At 36.7% G+C, this 19,024-nt stretch overlaps 3 protein-coding genes across 3 annotated transcripts; all 3 read left to right on the top strand.

The window, feature by feature from the left end:
• The first annotated feature begins 672 nt into the window (after positions 1–672).
• LOC110700329 (probable RNA-binding protein EIF1AD) lies at positions 673–4,451 on the top strand. Its single transcript, XM_021877854.1, has 5 exons — positions 673–874; positions 1,163–1,343; positions 1,962–2,037; positions 2,116–2,242; positions 3,987–4,451. Exons 2-5 carry the CDS (start codon positions 1,230–1,232, stop codon positions 4,195–4,197), a joined length of 528 nt encoding a protein of 175 aa, XP_021733546.1. The 5' UTR covers positions 673–874; positions 1,163–1,229; the 3' UTR covers positions 4,198–4,451.
• Positions 4,452–6,088: 1,637 nt separating this feature from the next.
• LOC110700328 (C2 and GRAM domain-containing protein At5g50170-like) lies at positions 6,089–12,387 on the top strand. Its single transcript, XM_021877853.1, has 9 exons — positions 6,089–6,710; positions 7,630–8,846; positions 8,940–9,122; positions 9,209–9,489; positions 9,654–9,770; positions 10,433–10,695; positions 10,804–10,978; positions 11,594–11,866; positions 11,954–12,387. The coding sequence occupies exons 1-9, from the start codon at positions 6,358–6,360 to the stop codon at positions 12,158–12,160; spliced, it is 3,069 nt and encodes a 1,022-aa protein (XP_021733545.1). The 5' UTR covers positions 6,089–6,357; the 3' UTR covers positions 12,161–12,387.
• A 225-nt stretch (positions 12,388–12,612) lies between these two features.
• On the top strand, positions 12,613–18,029 carry LOC110700327 (plant intracellular Ras-group-related LRR protein 9-like). Its single transcript, XM_021877852.1, has 3 exons — positions 12,613–14,081; positions 16,727–16,893; positions 16,967–18,029. The coding sequence occupies exons 1-3, from the start codon at positions 13,362–13,364 to the stop codon at positions 17,598–17,600; spliced, it is 1,521 nt and encodes a 506-aa protein (XP_021733544.1). The 5' UTR covers positions 12,613–13,361; the 3' UTR covers positions 17,601–18,029.
• Positions 18,030–19,024: the final 995 nt, after the last annotated feature.

The following is a 19,024-nucleotide window of genomic DNA, read 5'->3' as shown; positions in this document are numbered from 1 at the left end:
ATTAACAAGTTTTATAATTGCAAATTTTCTCTTTTTGCATTTGTCGATACAGTATTGGAATCGTTAGTATGACATCCGTTCCTAAAAGTTTGACTCAACTTACTATTTATGTGGTCAAAATAAAATAACTTTCACCACATATTATGATTTATACAATCAAAATATATTAACAAGTTTGATCTTATTAGATTCTCTTAATGATAAAATATTCAAATATTAAAAATTTTAAAATTTGAATTATATATAGCTGAAGTTATTAATGGTCAAAGATGTTTATTGAGGATCGTGCAAATGCTAAGTGGGTCAAACTTTCACGAACGGAGGGGTATATTTAATTACAAATATGTAAAAATAAACATATACTCCGTAGATTACTCGCAAATTATAATTAATCAAACGAATCTAGCAAAATCTTACATAATTATTTTTTTTTTGCTAACAACGCATCTTATATGCGGATGACTGTTTGTAAAAGAACAAAGTAACCTATATAATGCTAATCAAGTAACTCCAGTAAAACTGACCTCCACTAACGAAGCAATTTTATAAAAACATATATGAAAATGAAAATATAAACGTTTTAAGGCGCGTCTTAAAGACCGCACATGTCAAATGGGACAAAAAAAACAGGAAGAGTATTTATTTTTTTAATACGGAGTATATAAAACCCAGAAAAGAAAAAGGAGGATCAAACGAGTAGAACAAAAATTTAATTACGGAGTAACAAAAAATACAGAAGAGTCCGCTTCTCCATTTCGCCGCCGTTTGCTCGTCTGTGTCTTCAAACGACGACGAAAACCTCCGGTTAGAAAGCGCTTTATCGGCCGTCGCTTCTGCTCCACTTGGGCTGTTATTCTCTCTCCTCAACTCGCCGGTAACTTCTTCCCCTTAAGCCAATCTCATCTTTTAAGCTTCTCTTACAATTCCTTAATTTATTCTGCTACTTTACAGTCTTCCCTTTAAAATTCACTGAATTTAGTTTATTTATTCTAGGAACTTTGTTCTTTTATAATATATGATGCCCTTAATTTTGTGATATACTGTACTTGCTTGATCTTGGTGGTTTTAATATTAGATAGTTTCATTGTTTGACCGGAATTAATTGATTGATTGATTGAAAGTTGTATTGAATTGGGGTTGAATTCTTGTGTCAATTGAATAGGTTATAGGGGTATTACTGCCTTCAGTGGGATTATTGGAACCTCGTCGTTTTCGGCTTTTCGGGTATAATGGGAAGAGGGAGGAAGAATTTGAAGAGGGAGGTGGAAGAGGACGACTTCACTCTTCAACAGGGTCAAAGTATTATGCAAGTTGTGTCCCTTCGAGGTTCCAATCTTATTGAGGTACTGAGTTACTGACTGACTGTTGCTTTCCTAATCAATGTAATAATGCTGTGGAGCTTATTAATCTTTGAGAGGTGCTTATTTGTGATTTTGAATTCATCTTTTTGAAATGATTTTCTATATTGAGATCGTGTAGAATTTTTAGTTTTATCTGAGAAATTTCTTAATAAATAGTCATATGGCATTGAATTAGTGTACACATTTGTCGGGTTTCAGTAATGGTATGGTGGATATGTGATGGATGATTCCCTATATTGTTCTCCTTTACACTTTGGCTTCTGAGGAGTTGTTTTTTTCTCAAATCAACCGATAGCATGACCAAAGGTTGTTAATTTTCTATTGTGTAGAAGTTGGGGTGTTTTCCAATTTCAAGTTTCTTAGAAAGGCGATTGACCCTCCTGACGTTGGGTATAGATTAGATCAGAGGTTTAATCCAGAGGAAGTTAAGACTCTAATGTAGCCGCGCTGCCTTCACTAGTCTACTCCTTTACGAGGAAGGGTTACGGAGTCAAGGGTTCTGATGACAGTTGTAGGGTGGAAGTGTGGAACACATGGACTTGCAAGATTTGGATGTGTGGATAGTAACTAACTGAGCATTTGGTTTTGTATGTTTTTCAGGTAACAGATGGAAAAGGTGAGAAGTCCTTGGCTCTTTTTCCCGCCAAATTTCAGAAAAGCATGTGGATAAAGAATGGTTAGTTATCGGAAACATTACGAAAATTATACTAAAACTTCTACTATATTAATGAAGTATCACTTTCTCAATGCATAGGGAGCTTTGTTGTTGTCGATGACAGTGGTAAAGAGGAGGCTCTTGAGTCTGGTAGTAAGGTGGGATGCATCGTATCCCAAGTTCTCTTCCATGATAAAGTTAGGCGTCTTCAAAAAAGCTCTGATTGGTAAGCTCTTACTTAATCAGATCTCCTTCAGAATCTGTTTTAGGCTGGTAGTTTCTACTGCTGAGAGCATCTTGGTTTGTTTCTCTATTTTTCCATTATATAGTCAGATACTCAGATGACTCAGATCAGCTTAATATATTTTGTAATTTGAAGTCCTATGATGTTCTTTATTTAGTTTTATGAAGTGTCTTTATCTTGATCTAATTTTTTGAAGCTTCATCAAATTTGTATAGCGCGATATCCACGCATTGAGTGACATCATTGTAGTCAGCCTGACCTAGAGGTCTCTACTTTTAATAATGTGTATTGTCTGACTGTCAAATATGGGCAATGTAAGGTGTATGCATCTCCAGAAGCATTGTCTCCTACTCCCCTAACTCTTTTATGTTAGACCTTTTAAACATTTTCTAACTTTTACGATGGTAAGCTGCTACACGCCTACACCACCTCAGGTGATCCTTGTTTACTAGGAGCCTAGGAGGTACAGTGTATATTATAATTACATGGCTGTTTTCAGGAACTCAGCCGAAAAATTTGATGGAAATTTTTGTCATGGACAAGTTAATTGATTTATAATTTCTTCACTATCTGCAAGTCTGCAAAGATGGATTGCTTATATCATGTTAATTTAAGTTATTACTGATTTTTTTTTGTAACATAGCTCATCTTCCCTGTTGTCAAATACATAATGCAACTTCTCCTTAATTTGATTGGCTCCTCCTTAGTCTTTATTGCTTTTCATGTGATTGGACAAGGTTTTGCTAGTAGATTTACAGCATGGGGATTTTAGGCTAGAAGACTCCATGGAAGGAGACTTACCTCCTATTCTAAGTGTGGAAAACAAAAATTTGGACTAGGTCTATTATATGCTGATTTACTGCTTAGGTCCTTGACCTCTTCGTTGATCTCTTTACCTGACATTTGGTGAATCTTGGCCCCTTGGGTAATTGCTTTGATGCTGGCTGCTCAGCTCAAACGTGCATGCCTTATGAAGATGTAGTTTCAAGCAAGCTTCCTGCCTTTCTGGTGTATGTGGTTAGAGTGATAAATGTTACATTGATTATGTGATTGTCAGGATTTCGAAGTATCATCTGTATAAATAATACTTTTTGATTCTTTGGAGCTTGGACAATTACTAGTGTAGCCTTTGTATTTCTTTTTATTTTGGGAGCTATTCTGTCTCAATAGATATGTGTCTTGCAATTTCCTTGCAGTGTTTCACTTTCATTACTGGAGGAATGAGTGGCCTGCCTGAATAATTATGTTTTCCGTTCTCATGGATTTCTGCCCTAATTTAGGTAACACAAGATTTTATATTAGGGGTTCTTCCTTTGGTATACATAGAAAGTTGAAAGACTTGAAAGAGTTGAAACAATTATATCCTTTCTCAGTAACCTTTAAAAAGCATGACTGCTTTGGAGAACTGCAATTTAGGAATCTCTCTTTCTCTTATTATTTTTTTTATGTATGAAATGTCTTTTCCCTTTCTTATCTCTATTTAGTGGACTCTGTCTGATGCTAATGTGGAATAAACTATGTAATTCTTCACTGGTGTGTGTGGCAAGGTCATGTATTTTTACGCTGGAGTCAAGAGGCGCATAGGTCATTTAACTGTGAATGGACTGCTCTCATTATTATGATTTTATGAGACAAGCCACTATGAAAAGTTTATATGTAGATTTCATATGTTACTCTGCATCATTTATCACCATTACTCATTGATGATTGCTTCTTACCTCTTCAGGCCAGAAGCCTTCAAGTCACAAGCTATTGACAGCTCCACTAGAAATTCCCCAAGACCTGTTTCTGAACAGGAAGCAGAAGATTCAGGCTCAAGTGATGATGATGGACTTCCACCACTTGAAACGAACATGAATAGAAGGAGGCCGTATGACTTGCATTCAGGATCAGCATCAAATTCTGATGCAGATAGCGACACTAATGAAGAGTCTTAGACATGTAATTCTGGTAATTTCTTTGTAGCTTTTAGATGTTATAGTCAGGCACTTGCACGAACAATTATCACTACTCTATATTCTCTCTCAAATCGTGCGCAGAAATGCTTCTAAGCAATTTTTGTAGAGTCATCTATGTGATATTGAATAGATCCAGGTGGTACATGTTATTCAGAATTTCAGATAACTGTAAAGTGAACTCCAGTGCTACTGATAGTTGTGTTTATTTTGCTATTAGTATGCTGTTATTTTCACGTCTTGCTCAGTTGCTCTTCTGTTGGCCTTACGACTAATTCTGAGCTGTATGCATACACTGACCTGCGACATGACTAGATGGATTTGTGAAGGTTACGTAGAGTTGTATTTCATGAAATCATTTGGTATAGAAAATTTTACTAGTCCATCGTGATTGAACGATATCCGTTTGCAAATGTCAAAAAATGACAAATAAGTCAACATCTGCATAAGCTTTGCCAACGTGGCATGTTTGTTCTAAGGTCCAAAGTACAGTATAAAGATCGTTATCAGAGAATATTTAGCACTCTCCCAAGTTATTTTCACTCCATTCATGAAGAAATTAAAATCCAATTTGGTTTGTGTAGCTTCACTCCTTTTTCTTCCCAATATGCCCTATATTGGTCTATGATCAAGATAAATCCTATTTCAAGCTCTATTACTTATAATTATAAATTTGGGAGGATGCTAAAAACAATGGTGTTTCCGACTTTCAGCATTGATTAGGATGAACTAGCAAAGACACTAAGGCGCATGAGATGTCAATGAATAAACACTCCATAAAAAATATACTTGTACGGTGTAAAATAATATATCAACATCCTGTCTTCAAAATTCTTTTTTTTCCGAAACCTTATCACATGATAAGCTGAATAGCATATTACGTACAAATTTTGTATTGTTGGCCCACCATGCCACCAAACTGGTAAAAGTGTGGAGTGCTATACGGATAAGGGAAGTTCTTTCACGTTCTCTCAACTTTGGCAGGGTAGCACTCAGCAAATCACACCAAATAGCGAGTTATTAATTACAGCATCAATTACTTAGCGTTGTATGATATTCTTTTCCTTCTGACAAATTGAAGAAATTAAAGTTGTTAAGTGAACTACTGCATCTAAAACTACCAGTCAATATTTTCCAACACAAGCAAAGTTAACTTTAATCAGTTCCCTTTTCTCCCTCTTGTTATCATAATGATCATATTTCATTTTCCCATTGCTTAGATTCCTTCCCCTTTTTCTTTAAAGTACATTTGGAGAATATTTTACGTACTTCTAAGTTCTAACATTTTATTCCGAATGCATTAGAATAAAGTATTGGGGTACAAAGAAGAAGTGTTACATATATAGGGTAATATCCAAACCATCACTAATTAGATGACCAACATTAACAATTCAATACGCTACTCGATTTGCTTCTTTGCAAATATGCTAGATCTCTTAATGATCAAACTTTCATAAGAGCAATTGGATGGCTAGACATCGGAAAATACGTTGATCACTAGACGATTGTCCACTTCGAATGTTTTTGATTTCTTGTTCAATGGCTAGGGGAATGTCAATATGAAAAGTTGTAGCCTATGCAATGACGCATTAAGTGATGTCAAGGATGAAAGCGTGTATATGAAATACTCCGTGGTTATGTGGTATATAGGTTCAAAAGTAAAAATACAATGTACCTATGGGTACACTAAGATTTAAAAGATTGAGCGTTTTTAATAAGCATATTTTACAAAGATAAACATTGCCAATTTTTTTTATTTAGACACTATTTATGATACTCTATATAATTCATAGTTAAATTCTAACTTTCAATTCGGGTTAACGGTTAGGGTCACAAAAGTCTATCTTAGATATGGGTGTACAGGAAAAGTCGTTACTTATTAGAGACAAACTCACATTTCAATAAGATTTGTTTCAAATAAAATCATTCCATAAACAGAGCATGACATTTCCCTCTTCTTCTCCTCTTTTCCCTTCGTGTCACTTTCTTTCCTATTCCACGTTTTCCATGGCTTCCCCTTCAAATAACTTTCTCTCTCCTCTCTTTCCTCACAATACCCACCTCTCTTTCTCTCTCTAAAACTCAATCCCCCATTTTTTCTCATCAATATAAAAAACCCATTAATAAAAAACCGCCATTAATATGAGATTATATGCGTATGTATTAGAAGCTAAAGATTTACCAGTAAAAAACAGTAGCTATGTGAAGCTTCAAGTGGGTAAATTCAAGTCCAAAACCCGAATTGTTTCCGGGTCTGACCCGGTTTGGAATGAGGAATTTGTATTCCGGGTTCATGATTTGGAAGATGAACTTGTTTTGTCGATTTATCATCATGATGAAGATGATTCTTATGCCCGGTTCTTTAATGTTTCCGGGTTTTTGGTGGGTCGGGTTCGGGTTCCGGTTTGGACCGTCGTCGGCGAAGAGAGTGAATGTTTACCCCCTACTTGGTTTTCCCTTCAGAATCCTAAAGCTGGGAAGCGCATGAAAAAAAAATTGTGGTTTGTATCTCTTTTTCTTGTTCTTTAATTTGTTGAGTTTTACGTTGTAATTTGTATTGTTTAACTTTTATATATGAATTTTAATGTGTTTTGGATTTGATTGAGTATTTGCACTGTGCGAATTAATTGTTCACGTTGATGGTGTAATTTGAATTGGTAATGTGACAACTTAATCTGGTCGGAGAGGTAGTATCTGTTTCGGGAGCGTAGAACAATGTGATAATTATTTGCGAATTTTTGCTACGTTGATGGTGTAATTTGAACTAGTAATGTGACGACTCAATCTAGACGGAGATAGTATATGTTTCGGAAGCGTAGAACAATGTGATTATTATTTGTGGCTGTGAGAAGTGGCTTTCTTGTTGTTTTGTTGGAACGTCATTGTAAATTGGGGTGTTTCTTTCTGTGATTCTATTATTCTACTTCTTGTTTTGTGATCCTACTAGGCTACCACTGCATATCACCATGTCCTGTCATTTGTTGGTGTTGGGATGTATAGACATGTAATATAATGCCTTACTGTTTGCAAAATGTAGAGTTATAGTCTTCCCTTTTGCTGTGGCAGGCATTGCCCTTGAATGCGGTTAGTAAAGTAGTGGACTGAAAACTAAGACAAAATTAGTAGGTTGAATTGCTTATCTTGCCTTGAACCTTAAAACAAGAATGTAAAATATTGGAAGATTTGGCCTACTCTTTTCTATTTTGTTAGAAGAGGTTATCATAGGATGTATTTGTATTTTGCTCTCAAGTAAGCAATGAACTAACTATGGGAAAGATTTCAGGATTTTTAGTTAAGTGAGACTTAAGGAAGTTTCCTTTTTGAGTAACAGTTTATTGGCGGTCTCTCTAGCTTGGCTATTACAAGTAATATATATCTCATTATGCTATGCATCTAAATAAATCACCCTACATGTGTAGGAAAAATTCTGTTGACTCTCACTCTGCACGGAAGAGGAGATGTTGCAAATGCGGATCTCTCCTTGTCTGAACAATCATGTACCAGAACATCTAATGGTAAAGAAGAGGATTTCCCAGATCATGGATCTGTGAATTCCTCTTCTCCTAAAGCTCCTCCTTTGAAGGTTCCACATGGGAAAAAAATGATGAAAGCTGTAACTAAACATTTGGATAAGCTTCTGCATAAGAATGGGGAACCCTCAAAAAGTGATGAATCTTCAGACTTTAGTGTTAGTCCTTCTGAGTATGAAGCTTGTGTGCAGGACGAATCACTGCCATCTAGTAGTTTTGAAGAATCTTTGGATATGATGCAGTCTAGAGATGAGGAGTTAGAAATGCCTGAGAATCTGCAAGGCGGGATTCTTCTTGATCAGACATATGTGGTTACATCGAAAGATCTTAATGCCTTTCTGTTTGCTCCAGATTCACAGTTTAGGAGAGAACTTTCAGAGTTACAGGGAACAACTGATATACAAGAGAGCCCTTGGACTTGTAAATCAGGTGATTCAACACGTTTATCACGATTGGTCACGTACATCAATCCTGCAAGCAAGTTATGTAAGGCTGTTAAAGCCACTGAGGAGCAGACTTATGTCAAAGCTGATGGTGCTGAGTTTGCTGTTTTCGTAAGTATAGCTACACCAGATGTTCCATATGGGAATACATTCAAGGTTGAGTTGCTATACAAAATCATGCCTGGTCCAGAATTATCTTCAGGCGAGGAATCCTCCCGTCTTCTGATTTCTTGGGGCATAAATTTTTCACAGAGTACCTTAATGAAAGGTATGATTGAGAATGGAGCAAAGCAAGGGCTGAAGGAGAGCTTTGACCATTTTAGTAGATTGCTGGCTCAGAAGTTCAAAGTTTTGGATAGTGAGGATTCCTCAGAAAAGGATCATGTCTTGGAAGCTCTTGAAAGGGAACATCAGTCAGATTGGGAGTTGGCTACTGAGTATTTTGGGAACCTTACCGTAGTTGCCGCCATCTTTCTTACATTATATGTAGTTGTACATATCCTAATATCTGTGCCCCATGAGCCTCAGGGACTTGAGATTAATGGCCTTATTTTGCCTGACAGTTTTGGACAGCTCATCACTTGTGGGGTTTTAGTGCTTCTTTTAGAGCGTGTATATAACATGGTTTCTCTCTTTGTACAAGCCAGACTACGTGTAGGTAATAACCATTTTTATATCTACATCCTAATGTTTAAGATTTGAAGTCTACTTACTATGTGCATATTCTTGATGTCGTACTCTATATTTGCAGGAAACGATCATGGGATTAAATCTCAGGGTGATGGTTGGAAAGTTACAGTAGCTTTGGTTGAAGCTGTCAACTTACCGTCACTGGACACAGCAGAACCTTCTGATCCCTTTGTGGTCTTTACCTGTAATGGAAAAACTAGGACAAGCTCCGTACAGCTTCAAACTTGTGATCCACAATGGAACGGTTTGGCCTTTTGCTTAATGTGTACCCTGTGCAATTATTACTCCATTTTATTACTTTTTCTTATGTCCATCTATGAATTTATGCAGAGATACTTGAGTTTGATGCTTCAGAGGAGCTACCTTCAGTCCTTGATGTTGAAGTATTTGATTTTGGTGGCCCATTTGACCAGACAGCCTCGCTTGGGCACACAGAGATCAATTTTCTGAAGCACTCAGCAGCAGAACTGGCTGATATGTGGGTTCCTCTTGAAGGGAAGGCTGTTTCCTCTCAGGCGAAATTGCATTTAAGAATCTTTGTGGAGAACAAAAAGGGAGTTGAAACAGTCAAAGGGTACCTCAACAAAATGGAAAAAGAAGTTGGAAAGAAGGTAGAGGGCTATTGATTATTATGTTGTTTAGCTAGTCTGTCAAAATATTTCTGTCCTTGGGTTTTTTTTTTTTTTTTTTTTTTTTTTTTTTTTTTTTTTTTGGCAAGGAATTGCACATCTTGTATATTGTGTGAGAGAGAGGATGTAACATGTTTATTTGACAGCTGAATCTTCGGTCTCCCCACAAGAACTCCTCGTTTCAGAAGCTGTTTGGCTTGCCACCAGAAGAATTTTTGATCAAGGATTACTCGTGTTCTTTGAGGAGAAAGATGCCTTTACAGGTAAATCTATATGGGTAAAGCATTTCACTGTGCAATGGTTTTGAAAGAACAGGATTTTGTCATTAATGATTAGAAGCATGATGCAACTCAATATCTGCATTCATTTTTTTATAATCATCTTTTTAAGTGCTCTTAATTGGAATTAGTAATACTGATAGACAGTAGTTAGATAGTGATTGATGAAGAAAGCCGTTGGAATTCTCTTGAGTTGGAGTGAATGCCTTTATGTGGAAAATATGAATTAATCAAAGAAGAGCTCATTTGGTTCAGCTGTTAAGGGACCTTCTAAAATTTGTTTGAAATTGATGGGAGATTTACTCAAGTCTGCATGAGGGTGGAGCGAGTCTCATTCCATATTTGAGGGCACGCATGGAATGATGGAAATTAAATAGGAGGTAAATAGTATTCTGAAACTAATGTGGAAAGTAAACTATTGTTAAGAGTAGTCAGGAGGGTAATTACCCCCCCCCCCCCTCACCCCCCTTTTCCTCTTTTCTATCTCCTCCGTATCCTAATAACCCAGTGCCCCTTATTGATTTTGTATACCATATAATTCATTCCCTCATTCCAAGCATGATTTGAGTGGGAAAATGGGACAATAGTGCTGACATTACTTACATTTTTATCAACTTAGTGCTACCTAAAAGTTGTGAATTTTGCAGGGTCGTCTCTTTTTATCAGCAAGAATAGTTGGATTCTACAGTAATTTCTTCGGACACAAGACCAAATTTTTCTTTTTATGGGAGGACATTGAAGATATTGAAGTGCAGGATCCCACCATGTCATCATTTGGTAGTCCTACTCTTATCATAATCTTGCGGAAAGGGAGAGGCATAGATGCAAGGCATGGTGCCAGGACTCAGGATGAAGAGGGCAGGCTTAAGTTCTATTTTCAATCATTTATTCCATTTGAAGTTGCCAGCAAGTAAATTCTGCTACTTATATGGAGCTTTATTTTCATTATTGTCTGGATTTTATGAGGGGGCGCTGTTTGAACTACTTTGAAAACATTCCCTTTTTTTACGAGTGACAGGACAATCACGGCCTTATGGAGATCAAGGACAGCTGCTCTGGAGAGGAAGGCCCTGGGCACAGAAGAAGACCAGGGGAATCAAGAAAGTCTGTTGGTTCCACTTGAAAATGACAATCATTTCCATGTTGAAGAGTCAAATATGTTGAAGATTTATTCCTCTACTCTTCCTGTCGATGTAAGTAATTGATGAATTTGTACATTCTAGAGTTTAGACTTCATGTCATCAACTCATCATTGACCTCAACTCCTCGAGCTATACATGCATCTTCTTGCTGAGGCCTGAGGGACTGAAGTGTAATTAAAGACAGTCGGAACTGATGATGATGTTTCAATCAAAATTAAGTGGTGGTGAATTTATGGTGTTGTTAAATCTCTTTCGCCCGGTCAAAACTACTACCTCCGTTACATATTATTTGAAACAATTTGACATAAAGTAGGGAAAAATGTCTAATCGTTGCAAATAATATGTAACGGAGGTAGTATGTTAAAAGCTAACATCTAACCCTTTAATTGTAAAACTATGACTTAGATTACTGTCTAACTAAAGTCTTTGTAATTATAAAACTATGACTTAGATTACTGTCTAACTATAGTCTTTGTAAACTGGAATCTTACAAAAGTTCCTTAGATACATGCTTGGACAAACTTTACATAGATCCAAAGTGGAAAACAATTTCTACAAAGAGGATGTCTAATTTTTAATTTTGAAGGTGTTTAGTTGCCGTTTGGCCATCATTATTTTGATCATATTTCTGAGATATTGAAAAAGATTTTAACAACTTCATTGCAGATCAAATCCTTAATGAAGATGTTTGGAGGAGGAAATTTAGAGCGTAAAGTGATGGCAAAATCTGGTTGTCTGAACTATGTCACAACAGAGTGGCAATCAGTGAAGCCTGATGTTTATGAAAGGCAACTTTCTTATAAATTTAATCACATTGTCTCCGTTTTTGGAGGGGAAGTGCGATGCAGCCAGAGAAAATCATTCCTTGGTGATACAGGTGGATGGATCGTGAATGAAGCCATGGCCCTCCATGATATTCCGTTTGGTGACCACTTTCGTGTATGTTGATACATTGCAACTTATTAGGCTTCTTATAATTGTGTTTAGTTACTTGGTTTCTTAGTACCATTTTTGATATGAATGCAGGTTCATTTGAGCTATCACCTTGAAAGTCTTCCATCAACCAAAGATGCATGTAAATGTGAGGTATACATGGGAATTTTGTGGCTAAAAGACTGCAAATTCCAACAGAGAATCGTTAAAAATATAAATGAGAAGTTCTCCTGCAGATTAAAGTCTATTTTTGAGCTTGTAAAGAAAGAAATTCTATTGGCAAATGAACATTCAGTATAGTACTCCGTAGGGTTTTTTTTTTTTTTTTTTTTTTTCTTTTTTTTGGGTAGGGCGTAATGTTTACAATAACCAATTTTTTTCAAAGGATCCATAGAGTTGGTAATTGTGTGTATTTTGATGGATCCATAGGGTTATAATTGTTTGTATTATATCTTTAATTTCGTTTTTTAGGGAAAAAATTACTATAATGACCATTCCATATAGAAGTTCTCTGTTTTTCGGTAGGATGTAATTTCTATGATTGACAATTTTTCTTCAATGGATCCTTAGAATTAGATAATTGGATTATAAGTTTATATTTTAATGTATAATTGGGTGAACGGGCCCGTCAAAAAAAAAATTAATTGGGCAAACGGGTGAAGTACATCTATTCCTAAAACTTTTGTTATAATTACTATTTGCACACAAGTTATTAACAGAGATGGAATGTTGATATTGTGGCTGGTGAGTGGGTATAAGATAAGTATAAATTGAGGAAAATAAAACTTAGTAGCATGTTCTTTAATCTAAAAAACATATAAATGAATTAATTTTAACTTATTGACAATCAAGATATGACATTATTTATTGATAAATTTTGTGCATCCTCAATTGTGCCTATCAAAGTACTCCATAATGCAAGATGCAACCTTTTTTTTTTTTTTTGAACTATTCACGTAAGTTTAATATGCAATCTCCACCAACATTCTATGCGATTTGAGATGATAAAACAATAGTGCGATGGATAGTAGAGTACTACTCCGTATCTAGGAGTATGTACCAACCATTTTACGTGATGGTGATGATACAATACTATGACAGTACTACTTAGTATGTTATAGGGGTATGGCCATATGGGGTATCCGACTATCCGGATATGTAATGCGAATTGGGGTGACAAAAATCATACTACAAGCCCCTCAACAAGTACTGTGTAACAGACACCCTCATCTGCAACAAAAACAATTATTCACTTTACGAGTCTCCACTAATTTCGTTACCTTCACCATTTCTAAATGCTAATCCACTAATCCCCCCTAAAATTCTCCCCTCTTCTCTAATTAATCCCTTCCATCTTCTCAATCGTCATCATCATTTCATCCTCTCTCTCTCAAACACACTTTCTCTCTCCTCTCACCTTGATCAAATCCTCCATTTCCAGTATTCCACCATCTTCATCTTCTTCTTCTTCTTCTTCATCTTTCTCTCTCTTCCTGCAATCATGGATCCAATCCCCACCAACTTCCCAGTCCTCTCCTACGTCATGGCTCGAGTCCCATCACTCTCCTCTCTCCGCCAACCCACCGCACCCTCCCACGACATCGAACAACCCCCTTCTTCTTCTTCCTCCGCCCCTTTCCAGGACCCCCTCGTCGAAACCATGCCCCACCTCAAAAACCCCAAGGTCATGTCCGCCATGGCCGAAGCCGTCTCCGAGATCTCCCAAACTCGCTCCATCCTCCAAGCCCTCGGCGAACGCCCTGATCACGAATCCATCGACATCGCCAAATCCAAAGTCGCCGAAATCGACTCCCTCCTCTCCTCCCAACTCGAGGAAATCGCCCTCTCCCCTCGCTCCCCCGACGTCGACAGCGAGCGGGAGAAGGCGGAGCGGGAGAAGATGATGTATAAGGCTGTTATCCAGCTTGATGAGATGCATGATGCGTATGAGAAGCTGCTCAGGAGTGCTGAGGAGAAGCTGATGAAGATTTATGATTCTGCTGTTAGAGAGAAGGAAGGTGGGGTTCGTGATGGGGACGCCATTGATGAAGAGGAGGAGGAGGAAGAAGAAGATGAGATGAATGAGGATGTTGTTGCGGTTTTGAAGGATGAATATGTTGAGAAGGTTGATTTGACTGGTAGGAAGTTGAAGATTCTTCCTGAAGCTTTTGGGAAGCTTCGTCATCTTGTTTTTCTTAATTTGTCTAGCAATCAACTCCAGGTTTTTCATTCTTCTCTTTCTTTGTCGTTTTATTGTGTTGATTGAGTTTTTTGATTGCTTGGATTTGGAATTTTAGTTGAATTATTTATACACGGTTGTTGACTTGTTGTTGGGTTATTGGATTTCGATTGAATTTTAGCTGATTTTGCATTTGCCTGCTTAGTTTGATGAATATGTACGATTTAGGGAGGAAAATGATTAAAGATCATGCATTTGTTTGTATTTCTATGAATTACCAAACTAGAGATATGAGATATGATGAGATTGATGACCCATTATGTGACTTGGATGGTATGGTGTGTCCTGCATCATTCCTAATTCTAGATCATATTAGTTATGAGTGATTTAGGATTGACGATATATGGTGGTTGGTTTAGGAGAGCGGATCGATTTTGTGCTTGCATATGATGTTTATTGGATGAGTTGTATGAGGTATTCTATTGACTTTTGGAATGTTGTTATGGAGTAGTAAACATTCGTTTCTTATGGTTGAAACCTGATTTGTGTTTTAAGGATTGACAAACTAATGGTGTGTGGGTTTAGAAGGGAGGGTCGATTTTGTGCTTGATGAGTTGTATGAAGGAATTTGTTTGACTTTTGGAATGCTATTATGGAAATTTAAATTGACGAACTAATGGTGTGTGGGTTTAGAAGAGCAGATTGATTTTGTGCATGGAGATGATGTTTGTTGGATAAATTGTATAATGACTTTTGAATTACTGTTACTGAGTATTAGAAGCCTGTTTCTTCTGATGGAAACTTGATTTCAACTTTTAACCTAAAATCCTACTTGAAATCAAGCTAGACGCAAGTAGCTATTATCTCAAGCTTTTCAGTTTCCTGAGCTGGTTCCGTAGAAAACAGAAAGATTTTCATAAGATAGTTAAGATAGAAGGTTTTTATCTAGTATTTGAGTTCCATAGTTATTAGGGTTGTATGTGGCACACCACACATACACCAGCCTTTGCTTCTAATCTAGGTTTGATCAGCAAAAACTATGTTGAAATGCCTCTCGAGAGGTCCTGCTAGTCAAGGTTAGGGGGGTGTTTCCGTGGTTGTATGCAGCCTCTCTGTGATAATAGAGAGGTGATTCCCCATTGGGCGTTGATCGGATATGCAACAACTCTCTCCTACTTGAAAATCAAAAAGGGAAAAGACAATAAAAGGATTTATTGAATTTTAGTCCATCCTTACACAAAGTCAAAGAATAGTGAATATTTGACTGCAACGGAGTACTATGTATGGAGGCAGGCATTAAGAGAATAGCTGAATAGTAGTAGCTGTAATATTTGATGGATCTCTAAATTATCATTTCAATATTCAATCAAATGAGAACCATAGAGTATGGTTATCCACTGGAGAAGTTGATTGGTACCCTTATCTGTGACATCTGTTTGCCTTCTACTAACAGCCAAGCCAGATCTTTGTGAAGAACCTAATGATTTGCATTTCAAGATTTGACTCATAGCAAATCAATATGGCTTCGAAGCATGTAGAAAAATGGTTAAGCAACGCTAGAATGCAGATATGGTCACATGGATGATACTCCTGTGAACTGTTTATCTTCGGTTGTGTCAAAAAATCATTCTAGTCTATAACTGTCACATGTCTTGAGACTGTTGACTGCATTCAATACTTTCCTCTTATCTTACTTATTCCTTGCTCAGTAGACTTCCATTTATTGTCTATCTTAAGACATTTGAGTTTCTGTGTTTTAGACTTTTAGATACATATAGCAGAATGTTGTATGAACAACTGGTTCTCAAGAGTCTGTATTCTGGATTTACCCAATTAAATTAGTAAAAAGTTGTTAAAATCTGTAAAATTGTTGCCCCTGTAATATTTGTTAATAATGCCTTCAGCAACGTTCATCCTTGATAATAAATTCTCAAACCATCAACTTGGGGGGGGGGGTGGATTGGAGATTCCAGTCTTGTTTCAGTTATTGTCTGAATGAGGTGACCAGGTGGGACCAAAAGGACTCAAAATGGTAATGGTTTCATTTGGAAAAGAGGAGAATGGGGGGAGTGAACTCTTGATAAATAAGATATTCCTCCATCTCATAAAGCTGAGTGGTGTGTGTACAATTTTTAGGAAACAATTTTTTTGTCAATCTGAGTGGTGTGTCTACAATTTGGTGATTAGAGTTTTGTTCATCTGTGGTAAAATACTGGTTCTCACCCTGCTGAAGCCTGAAGGTATCTAGTGGTATCTCTTAGGTCAAATTCACTCTAAAACATATGCTACTGAATACAATGTCAGTGTGAAAGACAATTTGAAGCATATATGTGAACCAATTGGTATCAGCTTGCAGAAAATTTTGTGCAATCATGCAATTTAAAGCTCATTTGCAGTAGTTTAAATCTCCAGGCTAAGTTCTTTCCTTTCCAACCAACCTTTTTCTTGGGGCTGCAGTCCTAAATTTGTTCCTATGATAAATAAATTTCCTTGTTTGTAAGAAAAGTTGTTTGAGAGCTGGTATGTGGGACCTGGTGTTTTTTTTTTTGGGTGTAATTATGCCTTGATGTTTTTATATTGTATATTTTATATTTTTATGGCTTAGCTATGTTGCTATTGCGTTATCTATAAACTGGTAAATGTTATTCAATTTTATCCTCCTAATGCTCAGTGCTTTTGGTTTGTAGTCTATTCCTGACTCTGTAGCCGGGCTGGAAAATCTTGAAGAGTTTAATCTGTCCTCCAACTCTCTGCAATCACTAGCAGACTCTATTGGTCTGCTCCTTAAATTGAAGATCCTCAATGTGTCTGGCAACAAGCTAACTACCCTTCCTGACAGCATCAGCCACTGCAGGTAATGCTCGATTCTTTTCCAAATACTTCTAAAAGTCAATTTGGGGAAGTCTTTTGATTTTTGGTCTTTTCAGGTCGCTGGTGGAGTTGGATGCTAGTTTCAATAACCTAGCATACTTGCCAACTAACATAGGTTATGAGTTGGTGAACTTGAAAAAACTTGCAGTTCAATACAATAAGATCCGTTCTCTTCCAACATCTGTTGGTGAGATGAAATCTCTTCAACACCTGGACGTGCACTTCAATGAGCTTCATGGCCTTCCCCTGACAATTGGCAAACTCAAAAACCTTTTGACTGTAAACCTTAGTGGCAATTTCAGTGATATGAAGGAGTTACCTGAGACATTTGGCGAACTAATCAATCTTGAAGAACTAGACCTGAGCAACAACCAGATTCATTCCCTGCCAAATTCATTTGGAAGGCTGGAGAAGCTGTCGAAGCTTAATTTGGAACAGAACCCTATTGTCATTCCTCCCGTTGAGGTTGTGAAAGAAGGGGTCGAGGCCGTGAAGCTTTTCATGGCTAAGAGATGGGCTGATCTCCTGTTGGAGGAAGAAGAAAGGAGCAGGCCAGTGACGCAGGAAGGACAGGAGACTGGATGGTTGAAACGAAGCGTTTCTAAGATTAATGAAGTTGTTTCTAAAGCCTCTGAATATCTTGGATCTCCTCGAAGTCCCCAAGACCCTTACCTTGACCAACCTCTATGATCAGTATGCAAACTGACATGCTCTTCTTTCATTTTCCTGATCGTTTTTGTGAGCTATAAGAATTTTGCTCATTTCTGCAACTACGCCGATGGCCCTCTCCCCATTTTTTTGTTGGTTACAGACTTACAGCTTGGTACGGGCAGAAAAGTCTTGATAAAGTTGGTGTTTGCGTATTGAACACTTTTGACTTATTCACTAAGTTTTGCAGATTAGTGTAGGATAACAGTTTTGTCTGTGTAATAAGTATGAAAATTGCAGTGTGCTATTTTGGGCTGTTGTGTTATATGCAGCTAGCATTTCTTGGCTTATAATGTGGGTACATATTGTCAAAAAATAGTGATTGTAGTATCCATATTGCAGTTTTAAAAGCATAGTTTTGATACTTTTGAATTTCAACGGTGCTTTACTTAGATTCAAGTTTTGTTTGTATACACTAGAATTCGTTGCGAATATAACCTATTAAGTGAAATATTACGGGAATATCAACATCTCTCAATAACATAAAGAAGAAACACTAGACATAGCCGTTATCTAATACGTTAGAGTAATTATATAGCGCCAAGCCTGTTAACGTATTTTCCAAGGTTACAATATCAAAATTGACAAATACATCCCTAATATATGGGATAATAAAGTTCATTATGCCCCTTGAGGCCTTGATATCTTTCACAAGTTTAATTGACTAATAAATTTATATTTTCTCGAAAAATCGGTAAACTTTTGTAATTTCGCAAATCATCTATTGGAGCGATTTCCATAGATATTACTCGTATTAGATGAAATTGATTGATGGGTATTGATTGATTTATGTACTACGCATATTTTTTTTTTGTATTGGTGAAATGGACTAAACATACACGAAAATTTCGTCAAAAAAAAATACACGAAAGTTTCCACGCAAAGCTTAGTAGTTTATCTTTTTGAAGAAGAAACACTAGACATAGCCTCAGTTAGTGCCCAACTACTAGCCACAAGAGGAAGGTCGTCATGCCATTATTAGGAAGAAAAGTACTCGCAAAGTTTTATTTTATTTTTTGTTTTTCTAGTCTTTGTACATGACAATTCTTGAATTACTTGAAACAATGATTATATTTTCAGTATTATTGTAACTTTAATTTTACTCCATATTTATGAATAAACAAAATTATTTAGAATTAGTGTGTCGTGACAACTTTATTATACAAATATGAGTGAAACTCATTTCTAGGCTTCTAGTTAGTTATTCATATTATAATTTGCATTTTTGACTTTCAAACCTTGGAATGAAATTGAGTCATTTTGGATTGTATCGATTTAGATAGAACAGGTTAAATTTAGGCAAATTTGGCCTCAACAATATGAACTTTTTAACAAGGTGTACATATAGAGCACCATGAACTTTGACTAATAGCCGTAACACCATCAACTTTTACATTGGGTGCACA

Source organism: Chenopodium quinoa, unplaced genomic scaffold (assembly GCF_001683475.1).
Source record: "Chenopodium quinoa cultivar QQ74 unplaced genomic scaffold, ASM168347v1, whole genome shotgun sequence".
Classification (NCBI taxonomy): Eukaryota; Viridiplantae; Streptophyta; class Magnoliopsida; order Caryophyllales; family Amaranthaceae; genus Chenopodium; species Chenopodium quinoa.
This window is presented reverse-complemented; position numbering and strand designations above follow the sequence as displayed.